General features: G+C 42.3%; 1 protein-coding gene across 5 annotated transcripts in view; it reads right to left on the minus strand.

Annotated features, from left to right (window-relative positions):
• Positions 1 to 747: 747 nt before the first annotated feature.
• lrch2 (leucine-rich repeats and calponin homology (CH) domain containing 2) overlaps positions 748 to 19991 on the minus strand; it is a 199244-nt gene continuing 180000 nt past the window's right edge. For 3 of the 5 annotated variants that reach the window (XM_070883131.1, XM_070883130.1, XM_070883133.1), the window contains 2 exons: positions 16679 to 16756; positions 748 to 7396 (listed from right to left, as the gene is read on the minus strand). In XM_070883131.1, the coding sequence (XP_070739232.1) occupies positions 7277 to 7396; positions 16679 to 16756 (198 nt within the window). In that variant the 3' untranslated portion in view covers positions 748 to 7276. Of the gene's footprint in view, positions 7397 to 8104; positions 8638 to 16678; positions 16757 to 19991 lie in introns of those variants that run through there. The other 2 variants (XR_011593624.1, XM_070883132.1) reach the window with 2 other exon arrangements.

The following is a 19991-nucleotide window of genomic DNA, read 5'->3' on the forward strand; positions in this document are numbered from 1 at the left end:
TCGCTCTTAATGGGGGCGGTGACTACACGAGAGGGGTGGATACATATGGTGGTGGAAGTTGGGCGGTGCGGAGTGACCGACTCGATGACGTCATCACGGAACCGTGTCACCACGGTTTTCCTCTCCACTTAAAGGGGAGAGCCTTCGCGATTTTAAAACTTCAGCCCATGGTCCACCAGGGTGGCACCCAAGAGGAGGGCATAATTGTCGGGCTGACATAGTAAGGAGTGTGAAAGAATACTCAAAACTTAATTGGATGGGTGCAGCCACAATACTCACTAAACTCCATGCAGAACGAGGCAGTCTGCTTGATCAGAGCCCCTGCCACTGAACACAATATCCACACCCTGCACACTGTGTGTGTTTATCTATAGAACGCACTCCTGCAACTCTCCAAGCTCACCTTGACAATACCTCTCAGCTCCACGACCTCTGAATGACAAAGAGCAGCAATGTCATGGAAACACCATCACGTTCAAGCTACACACCAGCTTTCCTTGGATAGATCACCATTCCTTCATTGTCTCTAGGTCAGTATCATGGAATTCTCCACCTGGCATCGTCACTACAAGGACCACAGCAGTTCAAGGATTAGGTCCAGGACTCCTACCTTCTCCGAGCAATTTGGGATGGACAATAAGTGCAAACTTGCCGGTGTCATTCACATCCTGAACAAATGGGAAAAAGCCCTATCTTGGTAAATACCTTGTGCTAAGCATTTCAATACTGTGTATATTAAACAAGATCCTGAATTACCCATTTATTTTCCTTATTTGAATGTTTTAAATCTACAACACTTTTTGTAGGCTTATATATGTCGGTGTATATTATAGGGAGCGGAAAATAGAAAGCACTTTTCTTCTGGGGAAAATGATTCAAATCTGCCTATAGTTTTGAAATAGTTCCCCACTGCTGGTCTCCTGAAGAACATCATCTTTTATCAAGCAATTCACTAAAAGATCCATTCCAGTTTCTAACATTTTACAGAGCATGTCGTTTCAAACTTGAAACTGTATTTAATCAGGCTGGCATCTCGCAGTTATTTGCAGTCCTAATGTGGAATAGAATGTGCAAAACTGCTTCATCAGTTTCTTATTTCAGATTAATACCCATTAGCCAAGCACTCCACACCAGTCCAGGTATAAATTTGATATACCTAACATGTCCCTGGTAGGTTTCTGCTTAGTCAGCATGCTGTGTGCTGGCATCAGAGATTGAAGCTGTGATTGCACTGGTCATCCGTTGTGGCTTGCAGTAACTGATGAAACACTTCTGCTGACAGACCACCTGGAAAGTTCATCAGCATGGTTTTGAATACTCCATTTTGGGGATGCTATCAGTGAAGCACTGATTTGAGTAAAAACCCCTAGACTTGAAAATCTGCAATTTAAAAGCCCTCATACAAAAAAGTCAGAAATGGTTGCCCCTCTTAATGGAATCCTTCAGCATGAAAGGATTTGCTTCAATGTAGGTTGCTCTTACGAATTTAAATCCTGCATAGCTATTTTGATCAAACCAATACAAACCTTGGCTTCAGCCTCTGCTTTTAGTTGACTTTGCCAAACATGGCGAGTGCTCCAATTGTCCGGTAATTAGTTGGAAGGTAGGAGACAGAGAATAGGGATTTAGGAATGTGACAAGTGGTGCTCCCCAAAGTTTTGTTCTGGGCCCTTAACTTTTGACTTGAATGAAGGGATATAGAGTTGCATACCCAAGTTTGTAGATGACACTTTGTTCGGAGGCACAGTACATTGTGTAGATGGGAGCAGGAAGTTCCATAGGGACATAGACAGATTAAGTGAATGGGCAAAACTGTGGCAGATAGAGTTCAACATGGGGAAGTGTGAAGCCATCCATTCTGGATCAAGAATGGCAAATCGTAATATTTGCTTAATGAGGAGAGATTAGGAACTGTGGAGGAGCAAAGGAATTTGAGTGTCCATGTACACAAATTGTTAATAGCTAGTGCACAGGTAAAAAAAGTAATCAAAAAGGGGACTACAGTGGGATGAGGGCAGAGTTGGCTAAAGTAGACTGGAAACAAGGACTAAATGGTGGCACAATTGAGGAACAGTGGAGGACTTTTAAGGAGCTCTTTCATAATGCGCAACAAAAATATATTCCAGTGAAAAAGAAGGGCGGCAAAAGAGATAACCAGCCATGGATAACCAAGGAAATAAAGGAAAGTATCAAATCAAAGACCAATGCGTATAAGGTGGCCAAGGTTAGTGGGAAACTAGAGGATTGGGAAAATTTTAAGCAACAGCAAAGAATGACTAAAAAAGCAATAAAGAAAGGGAAGATAGATTACGAAGGTAAACTTTCGCAAAACATAAAAACAGATAGTAAAAGCTTTTACAGATACATAAAACGGAAAAGAGTGACTAAAGTAAATGTTGGTCCCTTAGAAGATGAAAAGGGGGATTTAATAATGGGAAATGTGGAAATGGCTGAGACCTTAAACAATTATTTTGCTTCCGTCTTCACAGTGGAAGACACAAAAACCATGCCAAAAATTGCTGGTCATAGGAATGTGGGAAGGGAGGACCTTGAGATGATCACTATCACTAGGGAGGTAGTGCTGGACAGACTAATGGGACTGAAGGTAGACAAGTCCCCTGGTCCTGATGAAATGCATCCCAGGGTATTAAAAGAGATGGCGGAAGTTATAGCAGATGCATGTGTTATAATCTACCAAAATTCTCTGGACTCTGGGGAGGTACCAGCGGATTGGAGAGCAGCTAATGTAACGCCTCTGTTTAAAAAAGGGGACAGGCAAAAGGCAGGTAAATATAGGCCGGTTAGTTTAACATCTGTAGTGGGGAAAATGCTTGAAACTATCATTAAGGAAGAAATAGCGGGACATCTGGATAGGAATAGTGCAATCAAGCAGACACAGCATGGATTCATGAAAGGGAAATCATGTTTAACTAACTTACTGGAATTCTTTGAGGATATAACGAGCATGGTGGATAGAGGTGTACCGATGGATGTGGTGTATTTAGATTTCCAAAAGGCATTCGATAAGGTGCCACACAAAAGGTTACTGCAGAAGATAAAGGTACGCGGAGTCAGAGGAAATGTATTAGCATGGATTGAGAATTGGCTGGCGAACAGAAAGCAGAGAGTCGGGATAAATGGGTCCTTTTCCGGTTGGAAATCAGTGGTTAGTGGTGTGCCACAAGGATCAGTACTGGGACCACAACTGTTTACAATATATTATGGATGACCTAGAAGAGGGGACAGAGTGTAGCGCAATAAAATTTGCAGATGACACGAAGATTAGTGGGAAAGCGGGTTGTGTAGAGGACACAGAGAGGCTGCAAAGAGATTTAGATAGGTTAAGTGAATGGGCTAAGGTTTGGCAGATGGAATACAATGTCGGAAAGTGTGAGGTCATCCACCTTGGGGAAAAAAAACAGTAAAAGGGAATATTATTTGAATGGGGAGAAATTACAACATGCTGTGGTGCAGAGGGACCTGGGGGTCCTTGTGCATGAATCCCAAAAGGTTAGTTTGCAGGTGCAGCAGGTAATCAGGAAGGCGAATGGAATGTTGGCCTTCATTGCGAAAGGGATGGAGTACAAAAGCAGGGAGGTGTTGCTGCAACTGTATAGGGTATTGGTAAGGCCACACCTGGAGTACTGCGTGCAGTTTTGGTCACCTTACTTAAGGAAGGATATACTAGCTTTGGAAGGGGTACAGAGACGATTCACTAGGCTGATTCGAGAAATGAGGGGGTTAACTTATGATGATAGATTGAGTAGACTGGGTCTTTACTCCTTGGAGTTCAGAAGGATGAGGGGTGATCTTATAGAAACATTTAAAATCATGAAAGGGATAGACAAGATAGAGGCAGAGAGGTTGTTTCCATTGGTGGGGGAGACTAGAACTAGGGGGCACAGCCTCAAAATACGGAGGAGCCAATTTAAAACCGAGTTGAGAAAGAATTTCTTCTTCCAGAGGGTTGTGAATCTGTGGAATTCTCTGCCCAAGGAAGCAGTTGAGGCTGGCTCATTGAATGTTTTCAAGTCAAAGATAGATAGATTTTTAAGCAATAAGGGAATTAAGGGTTACGGGGAGAGGGCGGGTAAGTGGAGCTGAGTCCACGACCAGATCAGCCATGATCTTATTGAATGGCGGAGCAGGCTCGAGGGGCTAGATGGCCTACTCCTGTTCCTAATTCTTATGTTCTTATGTTCTAAGATTGGTCTTAATCTCAAGGGGTCTGGAATACAGAGGGGAGGAAATTATGCATCAGTTCGACACAGCCTTGATCAGACCCCATCTGGAGTATTACGTTCAGTTTTGGGTAGGATATATTGCTTGGATGGGGTAAAAGCACAAATTGGCCAGAATTGTACCAGGGTTTAAAAGGACTAAATTATGAGGACAGGTTGCATAAATTTGGCTTGTATTCCCATGAGTTTATATGGTTGGGGTGATCTAATTAAGGTGATAGGGTCGAGAGAGAGAAACTATTTCCTCTCCTGCTGGATTCCAGAACAAGGGGGCATAATACAATTAGAGCCAGGACATTCAGGAGTGAAATCAGGAAGCACTTGTTCACACAAAAAAAAAGGAGTGTAGAAATCTGGAATTCTCTCCCCCAAAACGCTGTAGATACTGGGTCAATTCAAATTTTCAAGACTGAGATCATTAGATTTTTGTTAGGTAAGGGTATCAAGAGATAGGGATCAAAGTCAGTTAAATGGAGTCAAGTAGAAATCAATCATGGTCTGTTTGAATAGCAGAACAGGATGAATGGCCTACTACTGTTCCTATGCCAGTTGAATTTAGGAAATTTCCAAGATATCTGCCCCTTTGTCTTGAAGAACACTGGGAAGTGCATAGGTGCTGCTCAATAAAATCTACCTCAAAGTTCACTTTATAAAAGGAGCCAGAAAAAGACCACAGTGTAACAGAAAAGCTCCACACCATCTCCCCAGACACAAGTTCTGCGATTGTGTAATAACATCTCTCTGAAAGATTATCTCTCTCTGATGTGGAGTGCTGCACAGTTCTGAATACCAATTTTTCGTGAGTAGCAGCAGAGAGAGACACCATGCCTTCATCAAGGTAAAAGTCCAACAGGAAGGGCAAACTTAAACGCAGCCTGAACAGATAATGGTACACTTTGCATTGAACAAAATTAATAAAACACTTTAAAAAAAAAAATGAAAATTCCTGAAAAATGAGGATGATGACATTTTACAACACGAATCAGCAGAAAAATTGTTTTTCACAACAAAACAGAACTTTCCTCTTAAATCTGGAAACAACAATAACAATACCCACTGAAAGAAGTGAGCACTGAAAGCAAGCACTTGCTCAGCAATTTACCCTCCTTGGAAGAGGTAGGAGGACATGAATAATGAATAGTGGTATAAAGTATTAATTTTCCAAATTAGAATCTTCCCTCTTCGAATGAAATGCAACCTCCATAAATATTCCAGAATATCCTGCTACCTTTAGGGTGATTTTATCCCAGCTCTGGCGACTCACAATCTCGCTCTTGCCTGGCCCTTATGTTCTTGTCTGCTAAAGTCCCAGGTAGGGGTATTTGGATCTAGTAAGAGTTCTAATTTTGATGCACACATGATCAAGTAGCTGGTGAACAATTAAATCACACGAAGTAAAGAGTGAGATATATAAAAATATAAAAACTTGAAAGATACAAATAGATATTAAAAAGGTTCCCCACCCCCGCCCCCAACGGAAGGCAATAACTCACGTAAGCTGTGCTAAGTCAGAAACTGATGAAGGTTCAACTATGAGTTAGTTTATTGGACTCTGACTGGAGTGATCATTTTATGGCTCAAAATGCAGACACTAGTTTATGCAGATGCTCTCTACAACAGAGTTAATTAGCATTTGTTTAGTGATACGTTTTCTTCCCATTTGGGTTTCATAAGAAAAAAATCTCGTGTCCTATCCATATGTAAGCTAGCATCCTATGTACATTAAACATATTATATTTTCTTTTTATGGGAAAGGTTGAAGAGGTGCGTAAGTTATCAGTACTGAAATTTTCTACAGGTAGGAATCAGAAACTATTCTGGATATGAGGAAATGGGGAAGTATTGGAGGCTTTGGCTGATGCCTTGGATACCCAGTCAATACTGATGGATAGCTTGCTGCCAGCTGAAAGGCCTAGTCAAGGCTGGGTTGTACCTCACTGAACGGCACTGGTCCAACTTTGGTGTCTCAGTCACACCCTGGCATCCAATACTGTCGGACCCCTTCCCCCAACACCTTACTCTATGCTGTAAATATTCACAGTAAAGAGTCTTGCTTGGTACATCCATGCAGGCACCTGAACAATCCTGGCTTGTACAACTCCCTCTCCAAACTTGGGAGTTGAAGCCAGTTTTACTGAACGGATTTATGATGTTTCCCTAGATTAGAACAAATCCAGTACAGACATTCTCGAGGCCAGGAACGTTTCCAATCATTTTTGTGTTATTAGCTGGCCCTACCCAGTTTTAAGCAAACCTGACATGCATTAAATCTCAAGTAGTGCGAGGCAACTAGAACAGTCATGAATGTCTGATATTGAAAAGGCTCCATGGCACTCAATATAAAAGTACTCGTGTGAACCAGTAGCTGAAACTGGCACGCAAAACCTAGTAGCCCTGAGAAAACAATGGCATTAGAGGGCACCAATTAAATTGAAAACTTACTGACCAAGTCACAAAGCTAGACATAAATCAAAAAAAACAAAGCAACCAAAGAAATGTCAGATTATACAAAAAACTGATTCAAAGATCTCGACAGCAGTGAAAAATCTTTTTCTTTGTGTGCAAGCAGGTTAAAAAACTTGAAAGTTTGAGCGGGAGAAACATGTAATTTTGTAGAGCTGGGGGGGGGGGGGGTGTGGGGGGGGGAGGAGGAAATCACCTGAATAGTATGAATATTTAAATGGATAGTGTTGCAAGAATGTTTTTTCCCCTAAATCTGGATAGAAGGAGCTTTGTATTTGTTTGTGGAGATTGAGCAAATGACAAAATAACTTGTTCTGAACTTTCTTGTATGGCAGCTATGGTTAGCTGGGTGCAATTACCTGGCAAAACAGATAAACACGGACATTTCATCTGACTATTGGCTGAAGTAGTGACAGCTGTTACACTGACTTTAAAATGTTTGCTGAACTGCTATTTTTGCAAGTATGACTTTTCAATAGAACTTGGTTTAGCCTTGGTTGTAAAACTGTGACTTTGAGTCCATGAATGTAACCATTTTATAAATGGGTCTTGCACAGGAAGAGGAAAGCTAGTTACACAGCAGATAATTGTGCGTGTTTAGACGTAGGTAGTTCAAGTAGAGCTTGCACTGTAGAGCCCACTTTCACGAGTCCCCTTTCTTCCAATATATGATGAGGAAGACAAAGTTTATCCTAAAAAAAAATTAAAGATGATTAGATTCAAATATAAGTTTATTCTACTGTTGTCTACTGTTTATTCTACTATGCCCTCATACAAGTTATCCTCTTCTAGAAGTTAGACTACAAATGCCAATTGTATTACAACTTCCCACATCAATCATTCTGTTGAGTATTTTTTATTACTCGAGCATTTATTGCATTTTTTAAAGCCCTGTTTATATGCTTATTCAGCATCCAAAGCCATGATTTGGACTTTGCTCTGACTGAGCAGAAATTTTAACCAACCTAATTTTCAGTCAAAATATGCATCATGACCTATTCTGCATTAAAACAATTATAAATTCTGAGGTTCCTCTGAGAATCAAGGATATACAAGATGTATATATAATCTGACAAAATTCTGTTTCTCCCTCCATAGGTACTGCGTGACCTGCTGAGTATGTCCAGCATTTTATTTTTTTATTTCAGATTTCCAGCATCCACAGTATTTTGACACCAAGTAGAAGTTTTTTTTTAAATAAAAGCAGTGGTAGCAATGGGAGGAAAAGCAATGTGTGAAGTTTGCAATAGCAAAAAATGGTGGAATCTGAAACAAAAACAGAAAATGCTGGAAACACTCAGCAGGCCAGGCAGCATCCGTGGTGAGAGAAACAGTTAATGTCTCAGACTTGAAACATGAAGGTTTCTCTCACCACGGATGCTGCCTGGCCTGCTGAGAGTTCCCGGCATTTTCTGGTAGAAGTTTGCAGTTAGTTTCAACTTTTACATGATAGTAAGTATTACAGTGTAGGACACCCTCAAAGCCTCCGATAAAAGTGCAACATCCCCACTGACACCTGGGAGTCCCTGGCCAAAGATCGCCCCAAGTGGAGGAAGTGCATCCGGGAGGGTGCTGAGCACTTTGAGTCTCGTCGCCGAGAGCATGCAGAAATTAAACGCAGGCAGCGGAAAGAGCGTGTGGCAAACCGGTCCCTTCCCTCAACGACTATCTGTCCCACCTGTGACAGAGACTGTGGTTTTCGTATTGGACTGTTCAGACACCTAAGAACTCATGCTAAGAGTGGAAGCAAGTCTTCCTTGATTCCGAGGGACTGCCTATGATGATGATGATGATGTAGTCAGAATTATTTATCTTGTGCAAGTAGAACGGGGTTTCTGTAAAAGGCAGAAAGTGCATTTCCGTGCAGGTAATCCCTCATCCTCCAAATGATGATGGTGGTAGGGGTTCAACTGAAAGACAGCGAGAGCGATTACTGGAACCAAAAAGATAATGAGGGTGAAGTTGAAGAAAGAATTTGTATCGATAAATGCATTCAGTTGGCCACCAATTTGAAAGCAGGACTGGAGCAAAGAACTTTCATTTCGGAGCAAGAGATCATGGGGCTGAAATTCAGGTGCACCAGAAAACTGGAGCACCTATGAGTTTTGGAGTGGTACTTACCGCTGGAACTCCTGGTACGGTAAGTAGATTCATTTTCAGGACTTCTGAAATCCTGCGGTGGAGTCATGATGACATCACGGCAAGTGCGTGTCACCATGTTCTCTCCCCTCCGTTAAAGGGGAGAGATTCTATCAATCATTTTTTAAAACTTTGGTCACTAGGGTTTCGGCCGGGCCAGCAGCCTGGCACCCAAGAGGGGGTGCCAAGCTGCCCGTTGGCAGCCTAGCCGAACCCAGGGGCAGTATTTTGGCAGCCGATCGACAAGTTGGCCGGCAAAAATGTTTCCACTGTGGCCGAGGCATTGGGTCCTCCCCTTTAAGGGCGGCCACGCTGTCGGGCCGCACTCAGTGCGGAGATGGTGCACCAGCAGAGAAACCTGCCAGGGGCACCGCGCAGCGGGGGATCAATAGATCCGGGTGAAAATCGACGGGTAAGTATTTTTATTGTTTTTTTTTATTGTTTTCAATGGCGGTGCAACCACTCGGGCGGGATGGGGTCCAGGCCGAAAAATCCCCGATCTGAATTTAGGTCGGGTCGGTCCGTTGATCCCAAAGCGGCAGTCATTCGATTTTTAGGAATGGCCGCCGCAAACGGGCATTAACGGGTCTCTTTGCGACCCTGAATTTCGGCCCCCATGTCTGTCGACATGATACAAGAGAAACTCATTAAAGAAAAAACAAAATACATGAGGCAAGCCAAGCTACAAGATTGGTACAAGTTGATAGCCCAGGAGAGCAGTGTGCAACACTCTACAGTTACCGGTAAGCCTTGACTAGGTGTATGCTTACGTCAGGTGTATTATTAGTCATATACTGATCTCCCGTGGTTCGGAAAATTCTGTTTCGGCACCGGTCAGATCCCGAGGGTGCCGGACCACACAGGTCCAATCTGTGCAAGTTTCCTTTAGATCAAGGGAAGTGAGATTTAAGCCAGCTAGTCCAAATATAGCTATCAACGCAGAAGGGGAATTTACCCAGGGGCAGAAGATCAAAAATATCTCTCTATCATCTCTACAGACAGATGTTCATTACTCTGTCTGTAGAGGTTAACAGCATTAACCTCTTGGAGGACAAAGCAACCAGCTCTACTATGCCAACTCATAAGGATGAGTTCACCCAAGTTCTGGATACATTGCCAACTACAAACACAGACTAACCTATTCAATAAACTGGCTATCTAATACTGTTAACTTGTCAGCTATCAAAGGAGTCTAATCATAAATTAATCTCACCAATTTATATCAAACTTGATCATGGATCTTACTGTCAAATAATATTCAGCAGGCCAGTTAATACTGAATTACCGTGACATAACTGAACTACCTTTGTAGCCTCCATAATTCACCTAATCTACTAAACAATTTGCATACTCAATGTCTAAATTTAAATGAGGCTAATTATGACCATGAGATCAATCAAGAATTATTTCACTAGTGACTATGTTTGTCTGCTTCTTTTATGATTTGGCAAGAAAGGGTCATTTGATTCCCTCAGTAGGTTGTCCATATCCTAATGTGAAGTTCGACAAGTTTGATGGAATTTTTTGAGGATGTAACGAACAGGGTGGATAAAGGGGAACCAGTGGATGTGATGTATTTGGACTTCCAGAAAACATTTGACAAGGTGCCACATAAAAGGTTACTGCACAAGATAAAAGTTCACGGGGTTGGGGATAATATATTAGCATGGATAGAGGATTAACTACTAACAGAAAACAGAGTGTCGGGATAAATGATTCATTCTTGGGTTGGCAATCAGTAACTAGTGGGGTGCCGCAGGGATCAGTGCTGGGACCCCAACTATTTACAATCTATATTAACGACTTGGAAGAAAAGACTGAGTGTAATGTAGCCAAGTTTGCTGATGATAAAGATGGAAGGAAAAGCAATGTGTAAAGACACACACAATCTGCAAAAGGACATAAACAGGCTAAGTGAGTGGGCAAAAATTTTGCAGATGGAGTACAATGTTGGAAAGTGTGAGGTCATGCACTTTGGCAGAAAAAAAACGAAGAGCAAGTTATTATTTAAATGGAGAAAAATTGCAAAGTGCTGCAGTACAGTGGGACCTGGGGGCACTTGTGCATGAAACACAAAAGGTTAGTATGCAGGTACAGCAAGTGATCAGGAAGGCTAATGGAATCCTGGCCTTTATTGCAAAGGGGATGGCGTATACAAGCAAGGAAGTCGTGCTACAATTATACAGGGTATTAGTGAGGCCACACCTGGAATACTGCGTGCAGTTTTGGTTTCCATATTTAAGAAAGGATATACTTGCTTTGGAGGCAGTTCAGAGAAGGTTCACTCGGTTGATTCTGGAGATGAGGGGGTTGACTTATGAGGAAAGGTGGAGTAGGTTGGGCCTCTACTCATTGGAATTCAGAAGAAGGAGATGATCTTATCGAAACGTATAAGATTATAAGGGGGCTTGACAGGATGGATGTAGAGAGGATGTTTCCACTGATAGGGGAAACTAGAACTAGGGGGCATAATCTTAGAATAAGTGGCCGCCCATTTAAAACTGAGATGAGGAGGAATTTCTTCTCTGAGGGTTGTAAATCTGTGGAATTTGCTGCCTCAGAGAGCTGTGGAAGCTGGGACATTGAATGGATTTAAGACAGAAATAGACAGTTTCTTAACTGAGAAGGGAATAATGGGTTATGGGAAGCGGGCAGGGAAGTGGACCTGAGTCTGTGATCAGATCAGCCATGATCATATTAAATGGCGGAGCAGCTCGAGGGGCCGTATGGCCTACTCCTGCTCCTATTTCTTATGTTCTTATGTGAGTTGGTAGTGTGAATGGTAACATAACCTGAACTGGTTGATGTAATACAATTTGGCGAGCAAAACTCATGCATCATTCTTTTGTAGGCACAGAGTGGGCAGTAAACCCCAGATGGTTCCTGGCTGAGGAAATAAGGTAAGGGGTTAAGGATTCGTCTGACATTTATCTCCACCAGACATTTTGTACAGGCCTCTAGATTAATAGATTGCTGTGACTAGCTCTTCTGTACCTAGGATAAAAGAGGGGGATCTCCCTTAAACATTGTCTTTGTCATAACTACAGCTGTATTACCACCTACCGCTCTATAAGAAGTTGAGGGGTCTCAAATTTATCAGTGACTCCTAAACTCAATGCCCAGCACGATGAAATTGATAAATTTTTACAGGTCCCTCTACCTTTGCAAACTCTGCCCCCAAAAAATGCAAAGAGTTTATAAAAAACACACAGCTCATCTTGTATAGGAGCAACAATCAGACTACATCTCTCCAATTTTGACAGGAATAGACTAGCATAAATCAAGAAAGAAATGATCTTCCTATATATTCTGTCGAACCCATAAGGGGCTAGAAGGTCCTGTCTCCTCAAAGTGTTGTTCTCTCCCTACTAGTAGCTGGAATAGAAGCATGTTGCTACTCGAGTGCTTTGGTAGGGAGATTGGCAGAAGCAAGCATTTTTTTAACTACTATTTGCCTAGATCATTTAACTCGAGCCATTTCTAGGAACCTCTTTCGGATCAGGTAACAAACTGGGGGAAAATTGAGGTCGGAGGCTTCCTGCAGGCAAACGCCTCCGACCGAATTTGTTTTAAACAAAAATACCCGGTGGTCCCGGAGGATTATGTTCGGGGGTCTAGTTTCGCAGTCCAATGTACGGGAACACGTCTCCCAGGATCGTATGCGTATCCTGGAATCACGTGGGCCTGGACCACCAATCACTAAGTATTGGGAGCTCCGATTACTATCAATGAGAACACTCCTACAATCAAATAAAACACAAACATAAATTAAAAAAACACAACGTTTTTTAAATTAAAAGTTTAAGAAACATTTTTTGAAATTAAAAAAAAGTTTTTTATAGTGTTAAGAATAAACTTACCTGCATAGACAGGGTTTTTAATACAAAAATAAGTAATAAAATTACATTTTTCTATTTTTTTAAAACTCTTACGCTGATAAAAGTATAGGCTATATACTTGCTTTTATCAGGCCTAAGAGTTTGAAGGACATTCGCTGGGCAAGATTTGGGCAAATATCCCAAATCTCCACCTGCGAATGTCCTTCTCCCAGGGATGCATGTGATCTGTGGCAGTTCTCGGTGCATGCACATCGTGCGCTGAGAACCGGCATTTGCGAGGCCTCTTCGGGTGCATGCGCACATCATACGCAGCTGGAGAGGCTGCAATTTTCGGCTCATTATTTATGCAGTGGAGCATACTTGCAATGTCTTTGAGGATTTGTTGGCACATTTGAGCACCTCATCATGTTCTCCAAGATAATTTTCCCTCATAAGTATGATCTAACTGCTTTATGTGGAAGCTTGGAAATATATAGCCTGGCATTTTCCTCCATGGTGATTGGATAAACCCATATTCTCACTTCAAAAGTGTCACACTGGACCACTTTAACCATTTCTCGGTATGACTATTTGCCATGGGAAGAATGATGATCTTCAAAATAGTATGGACCATCCTGGCAACCTAGCAGTCATGTACTTTTTAAATTGGTGCAGTCATTCACCCAGTGCACCCGTTATGAATTCATCCTCATTTACAAAGTACCCTGAAATACACCACCTAGCCCCATGTGTCCAATCTTTTAGATCCCATCTCAGGTGGCATGTGGTCTTTCCCTATTGCAAATCAGGTGTTAGAGGAGTATTGCAGAGGACAAGTAGACACCAATTATCACTCTAAACTTCCTATCTTGACTGGACTCAGCAACAGTAATTCAGATCTCTCCAACCAAATCTGTAGCAGGCCACAAAGTGGAATGGAGAATTCTGAATGCAGGAAATTCTAGGAGTTCTGATTTGCAATACAGTAACCAAGAAAAGGTATAGAAAATAAAATCCTACTTGAGAATTGATGCTGCATTTGAAAATAAAAATCAAGGGGCTCCTCAGATTATTCAAACCATAGGCAACCTCAAACACAAACAAAGGGCTACACAGTAGGATTAGCCAATACTCACAAAAGCTGGGTAGGGCATTGGCCAAAACAACTGGTCTTTCTAGAAGGAATCGAGGGGCCAAGTTTCAGCCTGAGTTGACCTGTTTTTTTGGAGCAACTGGTTTAGAATGGAGTATCTTAGAAATTGCAATTCTTGGAATTTAGTTTGCTCCAGTTCTAGTCAGTTAGAACAGTTTCAGTTTGGAACAGATTTTTTTTTCAAAAGGGGGCGTGTCCAGACACTTGCGCCCGTTTTGAAAGTCTAGGCAGTGAAAACTTACTCCATTCTAAGTTAGTTTGGAGTAAGTGTAGATTTTTGTACGCTCAGAAAAACCTTGCCTACACTTAGAAAATCAGGCGTAGGTTACAAATCAGGCGTAGGGAATGTGGGGGGGGGGGTTTAAAGGAAAGTTTACAAACATTAAACACTTCAGTTTTACAAATAAAGAGTCATCATCAATAATAAATGATAAATACATCAATAAATCAACCAATAAATCAATCAAAAAAAATAATTAAAAAATTTAAAAAAATAAATAAAACATTTTCTACTTACCAACTGCAGCACCGGGAGCCCTCCAACAGCGTGCTGGGACCGCGGCCCCCCCCCCCCCCCCCCCCGCCCCCGCAGTGTCTCTGTCAGTGTCTCTATCTGTGTGTGTGTGTATCTCTCACTCTCTGTCTGTCAGTGTCTGTGTTTCTGACAGCGAGGAGGGGGAGTGGGATGGGGGAGAGGGAGGGAAGGAGGGAGGGAGAGAAGGAAGGGAGGGAGAGAAGGAAGGGAGGGGGAGAAGGAAGGGAGGGGGAGAAGGGAGGGAAGGGAAGGCTGGCTGGCTGGGCCCGGCCGGGCCCAAGACTTCGGGCGGGGCCCGCCCCCAGCACCGGATTTAAAGGTAGGTGGCCGGGGGTCGGGTCGGGTCCGGGGGAGGCGGGTCGGGTCGGGTCCGGGGGTCAGGTCGTGGGAGTCGGGTCGGGTCCGGGGGCTGGAGCGGGGGTTGGGTCTGGTCCGGGGGCTGGGTCGGGGGTCGAGTCCGGTCCGGGGGCTGGGGAGGGGGGGTCGGATCCGGTTTGGGGGCGGGAGCGTGAGTAGAGTCGGGTCGGGAGGAAGCAGGAGCTGGGCGTGGGAGGTGCAGCCTGATCCACGCAGCCCCAGTGAGGCCATTCGGCCAGGGGCTGCATGCTTCGGGCCCCTCCCATGCAGTTTTGGGTGCCTGGGGCTACTGCACATGCGCGCCCGTGCAGAGGTCCTGGCACTGCTTTCAGCGCAGGGACCTGACTCCGCCCCCCCCCCCCCCCCACAGCTCGTGCTGCGCCGCGCCCAGCTCCAGAGGACCTGCAGGGAACCGGAGAATCGGTAAGTATTTTTTAGGCGCACTTTCTGGCGCGAAAAACGGGCGTCTAGGTCGGGGCTGCACCGTTCTAGGCGTGGCCCGAAACTTGGGCCCCCAGAGCTGAGACTGGTTGGATTGATGCAGCTATGTGGTAACCCTTTAATTGCTGTTATCCATCCATAACAAACATTTGATTGGCAGAATGTGCTTGTGGGCGCGGATGTCCGCCTTACCAGAGTACCTCAAATGTTCTTTCTGGGAAGTCTGTGGAATCAGCACAGCAGGTGTTGTAAATTGTGCAAACAGGCCTAAAAGCAAGGATATCTTCACAGGCAAGTAAAACAGTAGAATGTGCAAGAGTCACTTCAGCCATAGCTGTAATGGTCTGGAATATTGGTCACTTGTGTTTAGGGGAATGGGAAAAGTTTATGATGGCAATTAGGTCACTTGAGTTTATGGAAGTGCATGTTTGTTTAGTTCATGCTGTTATTCTCTCGGCATTTGATGTACTATGATTTAGTGGTGGTATGCATGGAATGTAGTGATCAAAGGTGAAATTTGGCATGAGAGGTGAGTTCAGCAGTTCATACTGGAATTGTGAAGTATATCTCAGAGCCTATACTGGTTGTGGATAATATGAGGTTTCAATAAAGTCCTGATCCTGTATTGAGTGCGTGTGTAATCCGGTGTTTAAAGTAACGAGACTGAAAAAAAACAAGAAAGCAGTCCAACAGTGCTCATTCCAAGACTTCAAAAAACTGATTGTTCTTAGAACAAAGGGTCTAATAAATCATTGCAACTCAAACTCCTGAGCCAAAATGTTAACAGCAACTTTCGAAGAAAATAACAATGCTTCAAGGCTGATATGGTAATACTGGAAATAACTCATCACCCAAGGCCAACAATGCTTTGGGAAGATGGTCAGCAAGAGAAAAACTGAAGCTTTCTCACTGGCCATACTAGCTTGAATAGAGCCCACCTCAAACCTCAGCATCTGTGGCTGACTACATTTTCCTGTTTGAGGAATTCTTCTGTAACCTAATTACTTGTATTATGAGAATTGTATCAAAGGCCTCTTCCAGTGCCTGGAGCAAATTCATTCTTTTTGAGCATCTGTTTTGAATGATTTCTTGATATGCATTTCTGGAGATGAAGACTTTCTTCAGTCTTGGAAGCTGTATCTTAATGACGGCAATGAAGAAAACTGTGGCAATCACAACTGGATGCAGAGAACCCAAAATTGGGTGTTCAGCATGATCTGAAAGAGGTTTTAATTTGACCAATGTCTGGAGGCCGACCTCATGCAGCATGCAAGTGGGAAAATCATGTAATAATTGTAAGGGTTTAAAAACTCAAAATGACATAATTACAATGATTTTCCTTCACAGTACTCTGGCCTTAATAATGTATGTGGAGACAAGAAAGACAATTTAATGCTCTATTCAAGCATGTCAACTTCCAATTAAAGCAGTGTTAAATTCCAAGCTTTCATGCTGCAAATTTTGTTGCAACAGTTCATTTTTGGAGTATCATTTAACGTGCACCACAGAAATCATACTACTTGCATATTACCTCTGGAACTCCTAATTTTCTGCAAGCCTCGAGAAAATTTTCAACATTCCTTCTGCACTTTGCCATACTCAGTTTAGGCTGAAGAATAAAGAAAATTAGGTCACCATAATGCATGATTTTTTCTACAAAATGACATACAAGGCTGCATTATCAAACCCGTTAAAATATCTGGTACATATTCCATAACTAATCATAATTTCAAACAAACCATAAAAATCATAATTTTCTTATTAGTGAAATTTAAATGTAAGAAACTCCAGTGGCAGCATTCGTGTCTGAGTCAGGTTGCACGTTTAAGCCTCATTGCAGAAACTTGAGCACATAATCCAGTCCAACTCCTCAATGCAGGGAGTGCTGCACTGTTGTAGTTGCTGTGTTTCAGATGAGACATTAAACGAAGGCCCAGTCTGCCCGCTCAAGTGGCTGTAAACAGCACAATTCAGAGAAGAACAGGAGAGTTCCCCCAGTGTCCTTATCAGTATTTGTCCCTCAACCAACATCACCAAAACAGATTGTCTGGTCAGTGTTACTTGTGGGACCTTGCTGTGTGAAAATTGACTTTCCCTACATTATAGTAGTAACTCCATTGCAAAAAGTACATCATTGGCTGCAAAGTGCTTTGGGACATCCTGAGGTCATTAAAGGTGCTATATAAATGCAAGTACCTCCTTTGATGTTGATCGATTCAGAGTTCTCCACAATTTCCAGTGATTAAAATTAGGATTCTGCAAATTCGGTGCACTGATCCCTGCATCTGATTCTCCAATCCACAATGGAGCAGAACCTCGCTAAATGTCACCTTATGTAGTCTGAATGCCAGATAGGAGCTATATAGTTTTTCCAGTTATGTATTTTCTATGTACTAGCTTATTAGTTATGAACGATTTCATCAGTTACCCAATGAAATTTTCTCAGTATAATTTCAGTTTGATCTGGGGTGTATGAACTGCAATTTAACCCAAACATGAGCAAGTGCAAGTTAGCAAGGTTAAGAAATAATAGCACTTGTTAAAGCAGTGTTCCACTAACTTGCGCATAAATAAGGTTGTTTTTAATAGGTATCTTATTTTTGAAGAGAAACTTCAGGTTATTTGTTACAACAACATATCAAGATTTGCACCACAGGCTTCATTGTCTCACCTAGATAATAATCATACACATTATCTACATCATTTCCTTTCTGTTAACTAGAAGAAAAATGTCACAATACACCACAAACAATTCAATAACTCCATAGCCACCTAAGTCATGATGACTGTGCCGAATATTCCCATGATACAATTGTATAATGGCAACTGAAGTATCCTTCTGACACTATTTACTCGCAACACAATAATCATATCACTGACTAACATGCTACAATTATTAGGGATGCATTCACTTTGTAAATCACAGTGAAACTAGCACGGCAGGAAAATATATTTTAAGTATATTACACAGAAAGTAGCTTATGTTGGTGCTTTTCTAGATTTTAAAAGTACAATAAATAAAATGGGTAGTGACCATTTTACCCAAGAAAATAGCCTGTACTTTGGTCAGTAAACAATAAAATAAAATCTGGCCTTTGACCTACTTTTGCTACAATCAAAAAAAAGTCTGAACTTTTGCAATACCTTTTTTTTGTATCTCCTTCCCAGCCCTGTTTAAAACATGCCAATTTGCAAAATATGAAACAATGAGTTTAGCCTCTTTAAAATGAAGTCCAATAAATTTAGTGGCACGGTATGGAGTTACACTTATTTCTTCCAGTCCTCCCTGGAAGATTTTGAGACACGGAGATTTGTAATCCAATGCAGCTTAAGACCTCAAGTAAGTTTACAAACACGGACACCTCCAGCTTTGCAAAACCTGCCACAATTAGTGTTTTTGCAACAATACCGTCAGCAAACCAGCTACTTGTGTTCTGGAAGACATCACAGTCAGTTTTCTTGGCCATTTGTGGTTGCACACAGCATTTCAAACCCAGAATTACGAGTAACGAAGAACGATTTGAGGTACCCGAGACCAGGACGGACATGGAGGTTTTGAATGACTGATAGCTGACCAAGGGAGGGTAGCCAATATTACATTTTTATGTTTTATAAATACCAGTTGGGGTTGGAGGAAATGGATACCAGAGGATTTTCCATGGTTAACATGATCAATTTTAATGGAGCCAACAATCAAGGGTCAGATTTTGAACAAAGTTTTGGGAAACTCTTCATAAGATGTGTAAATGTTTCTTAATACAATATACTTTGAACTACAAGCAGTGTTAGCACATGTACAAGCTAGGAACAGGAAGGGTACTGCCAAATTGTCCCAATTATAAAATAAAGTGTAACAAATGCTGTTATGCAATTCATGAAAACTGAATTACGGACAATTATATTCAGGATTCTTAACTTAAATTATGTTGGCCATTTAAACTGGATTCGGGTTTTGCACAAGATAATTTTGCTGCCAGTCTAGATAATTTGATCGCACAAACATCAGGGCTTCTAAAAGGATTCTAAAAAACATAGAAACATAGAAAATAGGTGGAGTAGACCATTCAGCCCTTCGAGCCTGCACCGCCATTCAATGAGCTCATGGCTGAACATGCAACTTCAGTACCCCATTCCTGCTTTCTCACCATACCCCTTGATCCCCCTAGTAGTAAGGACTACATCTAACTCCTTTTTGAAATATTTAGTAAATTGGCCTCAACAACTTTCTGTGGTAGAGAATTCCACAGGTTCACCACCCTCTGGTTGAAGAAGTTTCTCCTCATCTCGGTCCTAAATGGCTTACCCCTTATCCTTAGACTGTTACCCCTGGTTCTGGACTTCCCCAACATTGGGAACATTCTTCCTGCATCTAACCTGTCTAAACCCGTCAGAATTTTAAACGTTTCTATTAGATCCCCTCTTATTCTTCTGAACTCCAGTGAATACAAGCCCAGTTGATCCAGTCTTTCTTGATATGTCAGTCCCACCATCCCGGGAATCAGTCTGGTGAACCTTCGCTGCACTCCCTCAATAGCAAGAATGTCCTTCCTCAAGTTAGGAGACCAAAACTGTACACAATACTCCAGGTGTGACCTCACCAAGGCCCTGTACAACTGTAGTAACATCTCCCTGCCCCGTACTCAAATCCCCTCGCTATGAAGACCAACGTGCCATTTGCTTTCTTAACCGCCTGCTGTACCTGCATGCCAACCTTCAATGACTGATGTACCATGACACCCAGGTCTCGTTGCACCTCCCCTTTTCCTAATCTGTCACCATTCAGATAATAGTCTGTCTCTGTTTTTACCACCAAAGTGGATAACCTCACATTTATCCACATTATA

The sequence above is a fragment of the Pristiophorus japonicus genome, chromosome 6, assembly GCF_044704955.1.
Source record: "Pristiophorus japonicus isolate sPriJap1 chromosome 6, sPriJap1.hap1, whole genome shotgun sequence".
Taxonomy (NCBI): domain Eukaryota; kingdom Metazoa; phylum Chordata; class Chondrichthyes; family Pristiophoridae; genus Pristiophorus; species Pristiophorus japonicus.